This window comes from Melanotaenia boesemani, chromosome 3 (genome assembly GCF_017639745.1).
Source record: "Melanotaenia boesemani isolate fMelBoe1 chromosome 3, fMelBoe1.pri, whole genome shotgun sequence".
NCBI classification, from domain to species: Eukaryota; Metazoa; Chordata; class Actinopteri; order Atheriniformes; family Melanotaeniidae; genus Melanotaenia; species Melanotaenia boesemani.
The window spans coordinates 8,136,003-8,154,039 of record NC_055684.1 but is presented as its reverse complement, the minus strand read 5'-3'; the positions used below and the strand labels follow the sequence as shown (position 1 = coordinate 8,154,039).

Genomic DNA, 18,037 nt, shown 5'->3' with positions numbered 1-18,037 from the left:
AGGTTTGACTTCAGATATTTTATTATTCTTAAACGTATTATTATACACACATGTAATTTACTCCTTAACATTTACAGGTTTCAGCAAATTCTGCCAAAATAATTCAACATAAAGGTGTCAGCAGAACGCATTCACACACTTAGTTTAGTTTTTTCCTTCGGGTAACCTGCAGGTAACGACGCTTCCGGTAGGTGGCGGAAGCGAAAGGATCGAGAGGCGGAAACACAAGAAGAAGTGGACGATGCATTTCCGGTTTGCGCTGCGTGTGCTTTTCGTTTGAAGTTTGGTGTTTCAAGTTGAATTTGGGATAAAAGCGGAGAATCTGCGGACATGGTGAGACTTTCAATGTGTGAGAGTGATTTCTGGTTAGCGCCGTTTAGTGTCAACGACACATCTTGCAAGTTTAGCTTGCTGGTGTCTGTCAGTCATAACATGTTGATCAACTGTTCAGAAGTGAGAAGTTCGAGGTTGATAAACAGAGACGAACTGTTCAAAGACCTCACCCTGGTTCCTTTGAGCCGCAGAGCTCAGAGACTCCTTCTATGTTCAAATCAACTGGTTCTTTAAATGGAGTCTGGTTTGAGCTGGCTTTAGTTGTGCAAACGTTGATATTATTCAAACTTAATGAGTTATCACCCTAAAACCCCAACTTAATTACCGAATTGAAAAGAAAAATTAAAAATTAATAATAAAATAAATGTAAAAACAGTTTTCAGTCTTTAGCTGGAACAGCATTGTTTTTTGTATTATCCTGTTGGTGTAAAACAGCTAATTTTGAACGCAGTCTGGTTAGAACAGCTTTAGTTTTCACTTTGAATTTAATGAAATCAAGCAGCTCATCAGCTGACCCGATCACTGTATTGTTGACGTGTTTTACTTGTTTCTGTTTGTACAGGCGAGGAACGCAGAAAAGGCCATGTGAGTACTTCTTGGTGTGTTTTCACCCAACATCATGACCGTGATGCTCTACTCGGGCGTCTGGTTCTGGTGGTGATTTCATGGTCAGGCTAGTTTGGGTCCTTTTCTGATTATCATCAAAATTCGTCATGTTCCACACAGCAGTCAGTAATGATGGGTGAACATCTTGGTTCTGCTGGGTTCTTCTCTGCTCTGATGATTTAATTTGTTTCGTTGTCTCATTCAGGACGGCTCTGGCCCGCTTCAGACAGGCTCAGCTGGAGGAGGGAAAAGTAAAGGTCAGGTTCTGTTGACTTTAAAAAACTATCTCTGATCCGTCTGTCTGTATCTGATCCGTCTGCCTGTCTCTTTCTGACCAGTCTTTCTGTCTCTGTCCTTCCAGGAGAGGAGACCTTTTCTGGCCTCAGAGTGCAATGAACTTCCTAAAGCAGAAAAATGGAGGCGACAGGTAAAGGACTGGTTCTGTTCCATGTAGAACTCTGTCGTTCTTTTGATGTCCTGACAGTGGTTCTGTTGCTCTTTCAGATCATCAGTGAGATCTCTAAAAAGGTTGCTCAGATCCAGAACGGTGAGTTTAGACCTCTTTCTCTCTTTCTTTCTCTCTCACCAGTCTCTCTGTCTCTGACCCATCTGTCTCGCTCTGACCCGTCTTATAGCCGGTCTTGGAGAGTTTAGGATCAGAGATCTGAATGATGAGATCAATAAGCTGCTCAGAGAAAAACGTCACTGGGAAGTTCGGATCAAAGAGCTTGGTGGACCCGACTATGCGGTAATCAATAACTGATAATCATATTACCTGATTAGCAATAGCTGTTTGAACAAAGATTGATCAGCTGTGTTTTGCAGCGATTCGGTCCCCGGATGTTGGACCATGAGGGGAAGGAGGTTCCAGGGAACCGGGGCTATAAGTACTTTGGAGCGGCCCGGGACCTGCCTGGCGTCAGGGAGCTGTTTGAGAAAGAGCGTATGTATCAGAATCACTTTCTGTTTACACCCTGTTTACTCTCTGTTGATTGGTTCTCACTGGCCATGTGAACCCCCACCCCAGCTACTCCGGCACAGAGGAAGACAAGGGCGGAGCTGATGAAGGACGTGGATGCAGAATACTATGGTTACAGAGACGAAGATGACGGCGTGCTACTTCCTCTGGAGGCGCAGTACGAGAAACAAGGTGAGGATGAAGATGATGGGGGAAAAAAACTTTTTCTCATGAAACTCTACTTTAATGTGATCTATTCTGATTTAATCACATTTCAGTCTAATTTAAAAGGTTTTAATCCAATTTTAATCTGATTTAATCCGATTTAGTTGTTTTGGGGGTTTTTAAAAATGTTGAACTGTCATCAGCCTGAACTAAGATGAACCAATCAGATGACTCTGTTTCTTTGTGTGTGTGTTTGTGTATGTGTGTTTGTGTGTGCACGCGTGTTCAGCCATGTTGGAGGCGGTGCAGAAGTGGAAATCAGAAAAAGAGTCTCGTCTTTCTGGAGATAAGCAACAGGAGGAAGAAGAGGAAGAAAGCATATACACCACTTATACCGAAGAGGTGAACCACACTGAACCAATCAGCTTCAGCTCTGCTGTCAGCTGACCTCAGCTGAACCACGTCATACTGACGGTTCTTCAGTGTTTGTGGGTAAAATCTAACAAAATAAAACAAACGAATAAAAACCACAACAAAGTGGTTTCATCCTCTGGGTCAATGACCCGAGTTCCTGACACAAAGCAGATGTTCCAGCTTAATTTTCAGCTGATCAGAAAGTTCACGCTGTGACGACTCGATGGCAAAAAGACACTAATTTAAGAAACAATCTGTCGCATGAATACATTTAATATTTCCCAGCAACAAGAAGAAAAATAACCTAAAAGTTTTTGGTTGGAAAATTTCAGCATTAAGGTCCTCAGTGATTCATGAGAAGGTTCTTTGTGTTTCAGACTGAGTTCTGTACCATCGCAAGGTTCTGTACTGTTCCTACACAAGGTTGTGTATCCTTCCATTTGAAGGTTCTGTACCGTGTATCAAAAGGGTTCTGTACCGGTCCAATGTAAAGTTTTTGGACCGTCTATCGGAAGGTTCTGGTTCTATACTGTTTCGTCAAAATGTTGGGTACTTATCCAGCAGAAGGTTTTGTACCATTTCAGCTGTAACGTTCCTTCAAAAGGTTTCTGTACTGGTCCAGTGCAAAGTTTTTGTGCCAGTCTGTTGGATGGTTCTGTACCGCTCCATCAGAAAGTTCTTAAGTGTTTCAGTTTCTTTTTTAGTCTTTCAGCAGGATGTTTTTGTTTATTTTTAGCGTTCCAGGTGGGAGTTGTTCGTGCTTTGAAAAGAAGTTCTTGAGTGTTCTAACTAGAATGATGTTAGCAGTGTTAGAGGTATCTTATCAGAACAAATGAGGTGAGTCAGGTCCAGTATTTGCTCAGATTTGATGGATACAGTGAATCAGGTGAAGCATTTCACAGAAAGGTTCTTTAGGATTTTTTTGTTCCACCATGAAGTTGTTTAAAGTTCTTAGGGGAAAATAGGAAGTTCTTTAATGGATGTCCTTTCATGTTCCAGCTGGAAATCCATCAGTTTTCCAGCAGGTAGTACTCTACTGATCCATCAAGAGGTTCCTGAGTGTTCTGTCTCTGTTTCTCTGTTTGCAGCCAGATGATCAGGAGAGCCGGGAGGAGTTTGATGGAGAGGAGGGAGGAGTGAGCTTCATCGCACACGTACCTGTCCCATCGCAGAGAGAGGTGAGACCCGATTCTCTTTTTGTCCTGGTTCTAAACCGGGTTCTGTGCTGAACACTCAAACTGTGTGTGGACTCAGAACATCCCCACGAGGAAAAGTAGGTTTTACAAGTTCTGGACTGATTGTGTCTGAACCGTCTTTCAGGTGGAGGAGGCTCTGGTGAGGAGGAAGAAGATGGAGCTGTTGCAGCGCTACGCCAGTGAAACTCTTCAGGCTCAAAGTCAAGAAGCCAGAACTCTGCTGGGACTTTGACCCATTTATCTGTTTGACCTGTTTGTCTGTAGTAAATATTGTCTCCTTTTTGTACCTGGTTCTCATTAAAAACACTTTTCAGTTCAGTTTGTTCTGGTGGTGTTCTGTTGGATCACACATCTGTATTCAGGGCAGCAGGTCGGGTTAGTCTGAATTAGGTCTGATTTAGTGCTGACCTTGAAACGTGCACCCATAAAGCCCTCTGCATTACGATAGACGCCACCCACCTGTCACGCAGCTTCTTCAGCCTGCTGCCATCAGGAAAGAGACTAGAGCCTGCAGGCCAGGACCAGCAGACTGAAGGACAGCATCGTCCATCAGGCTGTCAGGATGCTGCTCTGTCCCCCTTCCACACACACACACACACCCTGGACTGATGCTGATATAACCATAAACATATATTACACTGAATGTAATTTGCCTTGTCTATTTATTATCGTCTTTTACTAGGTGGTACTTGTTTTGTTTATTGGCTTATATTTTGTTCTTTGTCACACCAAGGTTTGAGAGAACTGTAATTTCAGTTCTCAGTGTTTATAAAGCTGACTTTGACTTTGACTTTGAAGAGCATCCAGGATTCAGAGCAGGCCAGGATGAGCAGACACAGATTCATCAAGCCAGGTAAAACCAATCCTGGCAACTGGTTTGTAGTCATTTGGCTCAGATTGTTGGGATTTTTTTTAGGTACTGGAAAAGGCAGGATGTTTTCCACAGCACAGGAACTCTTCTGACTCAGGCTAGTGTTGCAAAGGTGCTGAATAATCCAATATAGTTGTTCTGATGTGGAGAAAGATGAAGATGTGCTAACGTCCATTTTTTAATGATGTTCTGAACTGAATTCTTTGAAGAAAATGTTAATCTTATTAGCTTTGTCCAGGCTTCCATCAGTCTGATCCCTCTTTAACCTGAAGCTGGTTTCATTCCTGACCACACATCCCTCACATTGAGCTGCTTTCTAACTTTTTCCTGTAGACCTCCTTGCACCTCTTAGTCTTTGTTTTAAATTGTTTTTTGTTGTCTTAAATAACTCCCATCTCCCTCTCTGGAGGATTTCTTTAGGTATTTAGCAGCATTTTCAGGTCACTGGTGATCCTGGGTTTGTTGCTGGGGACGCTGTCCACACAGAAGGGGATATAATCTGTCACACTCAGTCATGGCATTGATGTGGAATATGTTTCCAAACTTTCTCTTTAGAGAAGTCTTAACTTAAAAGTCTTAACGGTTTACTAATGTGTCTTTGTGTGGTTGGTAAACTGTCCAACTTCCATAAACAAGTTCTCCAGTGTTGGTCCCTCCGATACAAGCATAAATACTCTCCTAACAAATACTTTTTATGGAACAATGTCAGCATCACTCACGGAAAAAATTCTTTACAAACTGCTTTGTCAAAAACATCTTGCTTGTAAAATAGAATTTTGATTGTGAAGGGTTTCCATACTCTTATGAGAGGTTTCTACAGAAATACAGAGTTCCTGTCTCCCAAAAGGAGCACAGTACTCGAATAAATGCATCACTATCTGGCATTATGTGTCTGTCACACTGTAGCACAGATTGGTGTGACCCCATTACTTTAAATAATGTTAACATCATTGTTGACATCTCCATCTGGGACAAGGCATTTAGCAATGCCTTTATTAGAAAGTCACTCATCTCAAGAACAACAATGCCGGTCAAACATAAATAGACTGAATCAGCTCTTGTTTATGGTAAATGGTCTGTATTTATATAGCTCTTTACTGTACCTGGAACGATACCCAAAGTGCTTTACATTATACATCACATTCACCCAATATACCCAAATTTCCCTGAGGACTCTCCAAAGGGATTAATAAAGTATTTTCTATTCTATTCTATATATATATATATATATATATATATATATATATATAATGAAATTTCAAGGACAATAACCCTGCTATTCACCATTTCAACAAATCGTTTGTAGCTTTAAACTTTAACTCATCTGAGATACTCAAGCAAAAAATTGACTAAGACTATTGATCTTTGCGTAACATACAAAACCCATCAAGAAACCCTCTTCTAACTAAGGTGTTCTGTGCTTATGTTTCATTTTTACATTCAATGTTGCTTGACTACAGGAAAGTCTGTCAAAATACTAATCACATACTAATATTTATAAATCTAATATAGTTTCTTATATTCTATGTCAACTGTTTTTCTCAGTAAAGAATCTGGAAAAGTTGAACTACAACCAGAAAGTTTCACAGATTTAACAGTCTACAGATGATATACAGGGCTGTTTTTTAGATGTGTGTGTGTGTGTGTGTGTGTGTGTGTGTGTGTGTGTGTGTGTGTGTGTGTGTGTGTGTGTGTGTGTGTGTGTGTGTGTGTGTGGCACAGATTGAATCTAATTTTGTAAACTAGACTCAAACGAATCAGAGCTTTTCTTATTTTGTGTTTCTATTGCACATGCTCAGTGATGACACCATGAAACTTATTGATTTATTTATTTGATTATTTAGTTATTTGTTTGTTTTATGTAGGAAAAGATTAAAAGCAACTGGGCCTGACTCAGCAAAAACTGATTTTCAGCAGGTTCCTGCTCTGCAAAAACATAGACAGACACACAACACATAATCAAAGACAGTAAAATTACACAATCTCACAGAGGGAGAGAGCAGTGGTTGGAGGAGGCTGTGGAGGCACATCAGAGGTTACAGCAGTAACTATCCACCAAATGGCAGTTGTGGATGTTTTTAAACTTTGCTGGTGATGTTATAGTCCCGATGTGATGTGGAATCTGGTTTCAGGCTTGGGTCAGCACATACAAGAAAGATCTTTGTTACTGAAGTTTTGGTACTAACGCTGCAGATGAGCATCTGTTAAGCAGGTGAAACTACAATTAAGTCCCATGACTCCATACAAAGTTCAGTGCATCTGACAGTGACAGAGCAGAGCAGTGGTGAGTCCAGCCAGGTAGTCTGTGGTGGATCTTATACTCTCTGTTGTAGAGTCTTGCCACTGGCTTAAGGATTTCATTGGTTGTGAGTGTCCAAACAGGTAAACAAAATGACACAATAGAAATAATTAATACATGTAAATATGTCTTAGAAACTGACAGAGACAGATCTGACTTAATTTTACTATAGAAAATAATTATTGGTTCAGTTATTGGATACGGTTTTGTATATGCTCACTGTATGTGAGATGAGAATCCAGCGTGATCCCCAGATATTTGTATGTATTTAAAGTTTTGGTTTGCAGTAAAAAACAGGATTTGATAGAACTAGCTGTCTTCTTGGTAAGTAGAAATACATGCATTCCGGTTTTTTATGTTAATTCTTGAATGATTATTTTGCAGCCATCCATGTCATCACTGCACATCTTCATTACGTTTATGGTTAATTATTCCAGTATTTGGACCAGATACAAAAATAATAATGTTATCTGCATACAATAATGAGTTAGAATGACTGAGCAACTGGTGAATATCGCTAATATACATTAGGAAAAGTAGGGGGCCCAAGATACTGCCCTGATGAACTCCCTTTGAACACTCAAGTGGCTCTGACATCACTGAACCAATTATAACAACCTGGGTTCTGCCATTTAAGTAGGAGGTGAGCATATCTATTGCAGACGGTTCAAAATCAAATGACATAAGTGATGACCCGTATTAAAAGCCTTCCTAAAATCTTTATATACAGCTGCAGTAATGTGGCCCTTGTCGAGGGTAATACGTAAATGTTCAGCAAATAGCAGTAGACCTGGCACAGTCGACTGAAGAGGCTGAATGCCGTGCTGGCAGTCACTGAGCAGGTTATGAACTTCCAAATGACTCATTAATTGATTGTATAATACTTTTTCAAGTAATTTGGAAACTTAATGGGGAATTTTAGTTTTAGTGGGATAATTAAAAAAAAAATGAAAAACAGGAGTAATTTGAGATGTTTTCCAAATGTCAGGAAATTTTAACTGCCTGATACACAGATTAACTAAATCATGAAAGGGGGGCATGAGAGTACTAGCATGAGTTTTAAGAAGATTCATGGTATACATAGGTTGTGTATACCAGAAGTATGAGAAACCTTAAAGTATACAGTGTGTCTGACAAAATTATTTTGTGTAATTTCAGAGAAAGAGAACTGTTGAGGTATATTAGTTGATATTGACAGTAAAATTTGCAGAGCTTCCTTCAGTGATTGTTTATCTAATGTGAACAACAAAACTTCTTTTTATTGATGAGTTCTCTGAACACCAGTCATCATCATCTTTCACAACGTTCCACGTCAGAAACACACACACCTGGGACACGCAGAGTGCATCGGAGTATCCATACCATGCTGCTGTTGTTCTGGCTCCTTCCTCTTCCTCCTGTTGACCTCAGTTATTCAGGCTAAGCTGGCTGACCAATCAGAGGCCTTGTTTTCATCTCACCTGAATGAACTCCTGTTCAATCCTCCCACAGTCTCTGTATCTGACATGTTAGACTGCCCACAGAGCTTTGGTTTGGACCATCAACAATATATTTACTCAAGTTCTGCAGAGTGAAATTCCTCATTGATGTTAAGTTCAGACACAAAGGTCACCTGGTATAACATGATGTCATGAGTGATGTCACTGAGCAAACAAGAAGTTCTGCATAAGACTTTCTGTGGACTTTTTGTGGAGTTTAAGACACTGCTGCACCACAGAATTGTCTCTGTCCTTGTCACAGTTTATGTCTCTGTCTCGTGATCTCAGCGTGGCTGCTGATTGGTTGATTAGAAGCAGCATTCTGCAGCATGTGATTGGCAGATTAATGACTGAAGGCTGCACGTGTTGTCATGTGAGAAGAAAAATGCCATCAGCCACATTCAATCAGCAGCTCTGTATGTGTGTGTGTGTGTGTGTCTGGCACTAAAACTTATCACCTGTATATCAACTGTTTCCTCACTGTTCTGATACCAAAACAAAATATGAGAACTTCAGCCCAATATGTTCTTGTGGAACTATTTCCTGGTCATTCTGAACCAGAACCACAGCTGGGAGTGTGCAGGTGTCTCAGTCCTGGTCCTCCTGAACTTAAACCTCAGAATGCTGCTGTTGCTGTTGTGAGTCTTTGATGTTCTGCTATTGAGGAAACTAATGAGAAAAGTTTGAGCTTCATTTTAGAGAATGGCCTAGAATATGAAACTGTAGGTACTGAAGAAAAACATATGACATTATGTCATGTTTTTGTTGTTTTTTCCCAGTCACAAACAAAATTTTCTGAATTCTCAGTTACCATCAAACGCAGCATAACTTCAGATGATTGAGGCAACGTTATCTGTGAAGAACTTGAAGCAGCTGTCGGGTTTTCCTTTACTAAGGAATTCAAACTGAAGAAGCCTTAAAAAGTGCCAAAAGTGCCAAAAGGAAACACAGTCCATCTCATCTACATTTACACTCGTTTCCATAAATCCAACTCATTTTGATTAATCCGACTTCTTTCCAGGAATCTGAATAGTTTCCATGAATAATTAATTTTGGGTTATCCAACTCATTTAAATTAATCTGACTCATTTCCATGATTGGGACTTGTTTCCATAAATGTGACTAATTTTGATTAATCCAATGAATTTTGATCAATCCAGTCCAAAGAAATCTGACTTATTTCTACAAATCAGACTTGTTTCCCTAATTCCATCTCATTTAAATGAATCCAGCTCATTTAGATGAATCTGACTCGTTTCCAGGAATCCGAATTAACTCCAACTCCACAAATCTGATGTAGACAAAACACTTATAATTTCCATGAATCTGACTCATTTTGATTAATCCGACTTGTATCCTTGAATCTGTCTCATTTGAATTAACCCAACTAATTAATTAATCTGATTTCTTTTGATTAACCCGAGTCATTTCCATGATTCCAACCCATTTAGGTGAATCTAAGTGATGAGTCTGACTCGTCCGCAACAATCTGAATCATGTTTATAAATCTGATTCATTTTGATGAATCCAACTGAATTCAATTAATCTGACTCATCTGATTAATTTGAGTCATTCCCATGTATCCATAAATCCAACTAATTTTGATAAATCAAATTCGTTTCCAGGAAGCCAAATCATTTCATGATTCCAACTTGTTTCCACGAATCCAACTGGTTTCCATGAACTGGTCTGAAGAAACTGGGCTGTAGAGTCACCAGAGGGACAAAGTATAGGCTACACTACTGCTGGTTGGATTTCAGTAGAAGAAGTAGTTGTGTTGGTGAACATCTACAGAGGAAAATGCAAAGACCTGTTCTTCAGAAATGAACATCAAGTCTTCTTCAGACAAAAACATTTCATGACATTTCAGTGGGAGATTTTTTTTAGCCATTTCTATTCGTCTTTTTCTGTACATTTTCTAAATGCGAATTAGAAACAACAAACAAAACAAAATAAATTATCAGAGCTACAGGGAGGAGAAGTGAAGATAAAACTCTGAAGCTGTCAATGAAGAACGTCAAAGGAGAGAAAATAAAAACTGTTGCTGTTTGTGTCATTCCTCCGATGGCCTGAAGGGGAGACGCATTTCCAGACTACAATTCTGCATTGTCGATTCAAAGATCTTCAACCTTCGTCCACTGACACGTTTTCAGTGGAAACATCTACCGTTTCATAAAGTTCTCACATTTATAACGTTGATCAGGGGACCACAGTTGAAGATGGAGATTCTGGATGAAGATAAAGGTTCTGGATGGAGGAAATATGTATTCTGAGTGGAGGAAATAGAGGTTCTGGGTGAAGAAGTTGGAGGAAATGATAATTAATTAAATTTATACAGTGCTTTTTTTGGACACTCAAAGCCGCCTTACATATTAAAAACGAAAAAACAACAGCAACAAAGGCTTGGTCCCCCAATGTTTGGTGCTTAGTGTGGGAGGTAGGTGGGAATATCCATTTTCTCCACTCAGAACCTCCATCTTTTGGGTGCAGGGAATGCAGATTTCTGGGTGGTCTGCCATATTATAAAACCATCTGAGGAAATCTGAAACAGCACTGAGGTTTTTGTCTGAGGCTGGGAGCAAAACACATCATCATCTAAGACCATTAAAAAAAACCATGAAGAAGAAGTAGTTCCCTGATCCCCCAGCTCCACTTGATCAGATTTCATTTGTCAGTATTGATCAGTGGAGGAAACTCAGGTTCTGGTTGGAGGAAATAGTTGTTCTGGGTAAAAGAAAATATGGAGGTTCTGAGGTGAAGAAAAAGGATGTTCTGGGTGGAGAAAATGGAGGTTCTGAGTGGAGGAAATTGAGGTTCTCGGTGGGGGAAATGGAGGTTCTGAGTGGAGGAAATTGAGGTTCTGGGTGGGGAAAATGGAGGTTCTGAGTGGAAGAAATTGAGGTTCTGGGTGGGGGAAATGGAGGTTCTAGGAGAAGAAGATGGAGGCTTTGGGTGGAGGAGCTGTACATGTCAGTCTTTTTACACTTAGTTTTGTTTTTGATCAGTAAAACCAGATCTAGTAATCAATGTCTGGACTCTGGCTCGTCTGCCCCATTATATAACCTTCTGAGGAAATCTAAACTAGCACTGAGGTTTTGGTCTGAGATTGGAAACAAAACACACTTATCATTCCAGACTGTTAAAAACCCATGAAGAAGAAATAGTTCCCTGACCCTCCAGCTTCACTTGATCAGCTTTCGTTGAACAGTATTGATCAGTGAGAAGAACACTGATAAGCGGCAAGATGTTCATCCAGCAGCTGCCTGACAGTGTGGAGAGTGGTGTGTTGTTTGAATCATAATTGATTCATTAATATGTTGTGGTTACTGTGACATCACAGAGACCACATCCCCTGGTGACATCACAGCTGTGTGGTTATAAATGAGCAGCAGGAGCTCAGAAGGACAAATAGGAGTCATGTGGTGGGGAAGAATCCTGCAGCAGGCGGTCCGACAGGCCAGTGCACAGGTCAGTATGTGTGTGTGACAGAGAAGAGATCCTGGAATTTAAACCTGACTTATTTTTTCTATTTTGTTCTGAGTTTTAGAACAGTAAATGAAGTTTAGATCTATGGAGGTAAACTGTGTTCACCTGAAAAAGAAGACGCTGATTTTCTGAATTAACAACATATTTCTAAGTTCCATGGTTATGAGCCAGGGGATCTATCAACATGAGTCGGAAGAAGATACTGAATGACTTTCATTTAGGTTGCTTACATTCTTCAGGTGAGAACATGGTCGAGAAACCTGTGAGAATGTTGTTAATTCAGAAAAACAGACATGTTTTAAATGCAGTGAACGCAACATGTTTCTGTAAAAATCCAAAGAACAGTTAGTTGCAAAACATCTTTATTTCTTTTATGTCTGTTCTACAAATATTAGTCTGACAGAAAGATAAACTAATGTTTAGAGAAGGTTCTCACTAGCAGAACGTTTACTAAAAGCCGCATTGTGTTTTTTCACAGCATTCCTTATTGTTTGTATTTTGATATTTCTGAGTGAAACAGTTCGAGAACATCTGTGGAATGTTGTCTGCAGGCCAACAGGTTTGGACCGTTAAATTTCAAACAATGTGTTCAGAAGTGAAGATAGAACAGCAAAACCTCTAGTTATTTCTTCATCGTTTCCAGGCTTCAGTGGGAACCTCGGCCACATGTGTGCCCATCAAAACTAACCTCAGCTCCTCAAAAAACTGACCTTAGTTACTCAGAGAACTGACCTTGACTTCATAAAACTGACCTTTGAGAACTGACCTCAATTCCTCAGAAAGATAACCTTGGTTCCACAGAGAACAGACCTTGGTTCCTCCATAAGCTGACCTCGGTTCCTCCAAAAGTGGACCTTGGTTCCTCAGAGAACTGACCCCAGTTCCTTGAAAAACTGATCTTGGTTTATCAGAGAACTGACTTTGGTTCGTCTTAGAACTGACTTCAGTTTATTAGGAAAATGACCTTGGTTCCACAGAGAACTAACCTCAGTTCCTCTGGGAATTAACTTTGGTTCCTTAGAGAACTGATCTATGTTCATCAGAAAATAGACCTCAGTTCCACAGAGGGCTGACCTCAGTTCTATAGAGAGCTCTCTTCAGTTCTTACAGGAACTGAGTTTGTTCCTCCAAGATTTGATTTCAGTTTCTCTGGGAAATGACCTTGGTTACTCAGAGGACTTACCTCAGTTCCTTAGAGAACTGACCTTGGTTCTTGAGAAAACTGACTTTGTTTACTTTGAGACCAGATCTTGGTTATTGAGAAAACTTACTTCCGTTCCTTCAAGAATTGATTTCAGTTCCCCTGGGAAGAGACCTCAATTCCTCTGAGAACTGACTTTGGTTCATCAGAAAACTATGCTCGGTTCCACAGAGAACTGACTTCAGTTCCTCTAAAAAAATTACCCTGTTTAATAAAAATGTATTAGATTTATATAGCACTTTCAGGACACCCAAAGCACTTTACACTGAATCTATTATTCATTCTTACTGGATGACAGTAAGCTACATGTTTAGTCACAGCTGCCTTGGGGCAGACTGACGAAACGTGGTAGCCAACGGCTTCTCCAACCACCACTGAAAATTCACACACATTCATACACCAGCAACGCCAATACTGGTGACAAAGACGGTGAAGTGTCTTTCCCAAGCACACAAAAACAGATTGACTGGGGGAGCAGGTTTGGAAGCGCCAACCTTCCAGTCATTAGACAATCTGCTGTAATACCTGAGCCACTGCTAGACTTGACTGTGGTTCTTGAGAAAACTGACTTCCAATCCTCCAAGAATGGACCTCGGTTACTCTGAGAACTGACCTCTGTTTCTCTGAGAAATGCCTTCAGTTTATTAAAGAACTGACCTCATTTACTCAGAGAACGACCTAGGTTAAACAGTTTATGACATTATTTTAACGTCAGTAAGTAAAACCTCCTTCAGGTCCCCATTTTGAAGCCAGCTGTAGAACAGTAATAAAACTTTAGGAACTGGAGCTTAACATAATGTTTACATGTGGTGAACACTAGTTTAATGTGGGCCGCTCCTACAACAGAACATAAATGGTTCTGAAACATTTTGACATGTTGCTGTTTGTTGTTGGGCTGTCGATAAAGTTTTCTTGGGACATGAGGTCAGACAGAAGACAACATGGTTCCACCAGATGATACAAGAACCTTGGTTCCCTCTACTGTATTGTCTTTACACACAGGAGAACACAGCTGTTACATCACAACACAAACAATAACAAACACAATGCTGCTGCCATCAACATTAACATAGATGGTTCAGTCTCACCTTACCCTCTCCAACAGGCTGGCGTCCTCTTTGATGTGGACGGCGTCCTCCTACGCGGTGGTTCTGTGATTCCTGCAGCTCGCCGAGCTCTCAGGAAGCTTGTAGACCAAAACAACAATTTCCTGTTTCCTGTAGTCTTTGTCACCAATGCAGGAAGTTGTCAGAGACACCAGAAAGCACAGCAGTTGTCTCACCTGCTGGACATTCAGGTAAGATTACAGAAAGGTGGAAAAGTTTTCTTTATATTTTCTTGTTGTGTTCTTGTTTATTTTTGTCTGAACCGACTGATTTGAGTGGTCTGCTGTCATGGTATTTCTGTGTTTTGATTGGACTATATGACCTCTCTGTCTCTTTGCAGATCACACCTGAGCAGGTGGTCCTGTCTCACAGTCCTCTGCACATGATGAAAAGTTTCCATGATAAATGTGTGCTGGTGTCTGGACAGGGTCCAGTGACCCAAATTGCCTCCACGTATCCTTCACGTTTCCTGTCAACCTGTTACCTGTCAGCTGTCACGTGTCAGGATTCTTGACAGCATCTTTCTCAGTTTGGGTTTCCAGAAGGTGGTGACGATAGAGCAGCTCTCTGAACAGCACCCCCTGCTGGACATGGTGGACCACAACAGGAGACCGACCTCAACTGTGAGTCTAAATAATTTCTAATGATTAGTCATAGAAATTTACATAGAAACAGTTTAAATGTTCTTTAGATAAAATGAAGACTCAACAGTACAGTTTGTTTGTTTCAGCCATCTCCTCTGAACAGCCTGCCCCAGATACAAGGTGACACTGTTTCTTCAGTTCAGTTTGATTGATCCACAACAACAGTCACTTCAGAGAACCCATCATCAGCAGAAATGTTTAAATACCAACAAGCTGTTTGTCCTTGTTGGCATAGCGATCATCCTGTTTGGGGAACCGGTCAGATGGGAGACCAACTTGCAGCTACTGATTGATGTGCTCCTGACCAATGGGAGACCAGGTTGTACATACGACAGCCAGCTGTCAACCCAGCTGCCTGTCCTTGCCTGCAACATGGATCTGCTATGGATGGCTGAGGCCCCATCACCACGGTAACTGCCTCACACATCCTGCTGGTGTTGAAGGTGGGGCTCTGGATCAGCATCTCATTTGGTCAGTCTGAGCTGTTTGCCCTTGCTGTGCTGCCGTAGGTTCGGTCACGGGATGTTCATGCTGTGTCTGGAGTCAGTCTACAGGAAGCTGACAGGTCGAGAGTTGCAGTATAGGGCACTGTTGGGAAAACCTAGTCTGGTCACATACCAGTACGCCGAGCAACTGCTGAGGCTGCAGAACCACAAGCGGAAACTGTCCACCATCTATGCTGTCGGGTAACCAAATCGTAACACAACATCATGTCTTTTTTTGCACCATGTGTCAGGACATCACAGTTTATAAGGCTGTCACAACATTTGTAACACTTGAAGCTAAACAAAACTCTATGGTAACCAAACCGTCTCTAATACCTGTAACTGAACCAAACTCTATGGCATGGATAGGCAACTCCAGTCTTTGAGGGCTTTATTCCTGTAGGTTTTAGATGTTTCCCTGCTCCAACACACATAATTTAAATAAAAAATCTCTCCTCAACAATTTGTTGTCAAGGTCTGCCCAATCATGTTAACCCATTAATCTGATTCAGGTGTGACACCTGAATCAGGCTTATTAGTCAGGTGTGTTGTGGCAGGGAAACTTTGAAAACCTGCAGAACTGCAACCCTCATGCAACCAAATCAAATAGCCCTACTTTACAGTAAACAAACCATCTGTAACACCTGTAACTGAAACAAACTATGGTAACCAAAGCAACTGTAACACTGTCTGCCCTGATCCATTTGTGTGCACCCTGTCTGTAATATCTAACGCCTTCAGATGAGTGTGGGTGTTGTGGAAATCATTTTGATGAAAACTATAAATTATGACTCTAAAGACTAACTTTACTGTCTGTGATGCCATCTTGTGCTTTCTGTGCAGCGACAACCTGATGACAGACATTTATGGTGCTAACCTGTATAACCGCTACCTGGCTCAGCAGCATGCTGCCATGACAACCAGTGCCAAGCTGGTTGCCCAGGGAACAGGAAGCCAGATAGCTCTGGCAGAAGAGGATCTGGTGTCCTTTGCCCAGTGTCGCTCCATCCTGGTATGTAGAAATGTCTTGTCCTTGAAATACCAAACACTTTGTGTGAAAACATAAGTCCCACAGCAGCTGGGGATGATATGCTGTTACTTTAAATGCTGTACCTGTCCTCAGGTGTGCACAGGGGTCTACAAACCCCACTCTTCATTGCCTGGTGACCAGAACAGTATGATCACAGAAATGGTGTTCCATGGCCACAGAGATCTGGTACTGGAGCCGGATCTGGTGGAGCCGAGTCATGTTGTGGAAGATGTGGAAGCTGCTGTCGACCTGATGCTGCAGCAGGAGCTCTCCAATAACTGACTGACACCTGACTGACATCCAACACCTGACACCTGGCCGAGAACTGCACCCAACTGGCATTCGGTTGACTGTCTGACTTTTACTGGACTCTGACCCCCAAAATTGTTCACTTTAATTTACGGAATTTTAAACTAATAAAGCCATTTTTGAAAGTTGGTGCTGCCAAGATGTAAATACATTCTATGATTTTTTTTCCACACTGACTATTGTATTGCCAGTTGGTCATTTATAGGAGGAACAAATCTTAAAATAATAAAGTCACTTTTCAAAAAACATTTCATCAGTGTAACATCCTAGAAAATATAACATTTTTAGTTTTCATAACTTTATAAATCTGCAATTAGCTTGTTTCACATACACGGGACTCAATGAGCTTCTCCTTTAAATTATTTTTTTTAAACAGAGGCCTCACTGGTACCAGGACCGACGTGAGAGAGAACGTACTGATGTTATCTAGACAAGGGATCACCAACTCCAGACCTCTTGAGCCAGTGACTCAAATTAATGGGTTGTTAAGAATCTGGTGCAGAAATTTACAAGAAGATGTTAGAGAACCATTTAATTTGAACATGGTGTGTTGCAACAGGCAATCATTAAAAGTCTGTAGGACACTGGCTCAGGAAGGTCCGGAGATGGTGATACCTGATCGTACCTTAGCACCTGCTATGCTGTCAGTATGAGGAAGTAAAATATAAAAAAATCTACTTCCTGTCCTAAGAAAATGTTCCAAAAATTCTATCCTTATGGTTAATCTAAAAAATGGTTAAAGAAACATCAAACCTAATAATTTTCACTTAATCATGTACCCATTTTTAACTGTTGTGTTGTTAATATGTGTCTGTTGTACGTTTGTTGTTTCTTCTTGTATGCTGTTGTTTTTATTCTGTCTTCCATCTTGCTCTGGAACTACAGAGGAAAATTAGCATTCTTTGCAATAATCAGGCATGTTTATATCATGCTTTTTTTAAACTCATGTCTATTATCCTGAACAATTAGATAAACATATAAAATAAAAAATATCATCATGGAGCTCAGTTTGACCTCAAACTTGTCATCATTTTTGTAGTCAAGTAATTTAACAATTATTATGTTTAATTGAGTAATCAGATATAGAATTTGGACATTTTTTAGTTATTTACATTTAACTACTTAAGCTCATTTAACTTATTAAGCTTATAGAGAAAATGATCATTTACACAACAAATAAAATTCATTTGAAAATTTTTTTGTTGCAGTATCATTGAAAATGCAAAAACATGCCTCTGAAAGCTGCCGCTGTAAAAAGAATATTCCTTTTCTTATATATAAAATAAAGTGCATTAAGTGCAACTAGGCAGTTATCCATAAAAACTAGAAAGTATTGCATTTAAGTGCCAAATTACACTCTTATTTGGAAAAAACAATGAAAAACAACAACAAAAAAATCACATTTTCACATTTCACCTTAAAAGGTATACATCAACTTCCGACTACAGTGGCTTGC

General features: G+C 40.4%; 2 protein-coding genes across 3 annotated transcripts; both read left to right on the top strand.

Moving 5' to 3' along the window:
• The first annotated feature begins 216 nt into the window (after positions 1-216).
• On the top strand, positions 217-3,990 carry isy1 (ISY1 splicing factor homolog). The gene is made up of 11 exons (XM_041980021.1): positions 217-333; positions 896-918; positions 1,145-1,196; positions 1,301-1,366; positions 1,444-1,486; positions 1,575-1,687; positions 1,765-1,882; positions 1,967-2,089; positions 2,352-2,464; positions 3,565-3,654; positions 3,797-3,990. Exons 1-11 carry the CDS (start codon positions 331-333, stop codon positions 3,902-3,904), a joined length of 852 nt encoding a protein of 283 aa, XP_041835955.1. The 5' UTR covers positions 217-330; the 3' UTR covers positions 3,905-3,990.
• A 355-nt stretch (positions 3,991-4,345) lies between these two features.
• Positions 4,346-16,694, top strand: zgc:77375 (uncharacterized protein LOC402927 homolog). 2 transcript variants are annotated; one of them, XM_041980009.1, is made up of 10 exons: positions 4,346-4,525; positions 11,661-11,788; positions 14,113-14,304; positions 14,454-14,566; positions 14,643-14,736; positions 14,844-14,877; positions 14,993-15,167; positions 15,267-15,443; positions 16,086-16,254; positions 16,366-16,694. In XM_041980009.1, exons 2-10 carry the CDS (start codon positions 11,702-11,704, stop codon positions 16,552-16,554), a joined length of 1,230 nt encoding a protein of 409 aa, XP_041835943.1. In that variant the 5' UTR covers positions 4,346-4,525; positions 11,661-11,701; the 3' UTR covers positions 16,555-16,694. The 2 variants fall into 2 exon arrangements, with proteins under 2 accessions (XP_041835943.1, XP_041835942.1); XM_041980008.1 differs by lacking the exon at positions 4,346-4,525 and having other exon boundaries at positions 11,264-11,788.
• Positions 16,695-18,037: the final 1,343 nt, after the last annotated feature.

Bases quoted from the DNA above. Each gene is read 5' to 3' on its own strand.
- isy1 (XM_041980021.1), top strand. The intron at 1,197-1,300 runs GTCAGGTTCTGT...CTGTCCTTCCAG, and splicing joins TGGAGGAGGGAAAAGTAAAG to GAGAGGAGACCTTTTCTGGC. The intron at 3,655-3,796 runs GTGAGACCCGAT...ACCGTCTTTCAG, and splicing joins CTGTCCCATCGCAGAGAGAG to GTGGAGGAGGCTCTGGTGAG.
- zgc:77375 (XM_041980009.1), top strand. From the start codon at position 11,702: ATGAGCAGCAGGAGCTCAGAAGGACAAATAGGAGTCATGTGGTGGGGA. The intron at 15,444-16,085 runs GTAACCAAATCG...CTTTCTGTGCAG, and splicing joins TCCACCATCTATGCTGTCGG to CGACAACCTGATGACAGACA. The intron at 16,255-16,365 runs GTATGTAGAAAT...ACCTGTCCTCAG, and splicing joins CCCAGTGTCGCTCCATCCTG to GTGTGCACAGGGGTCTACAA.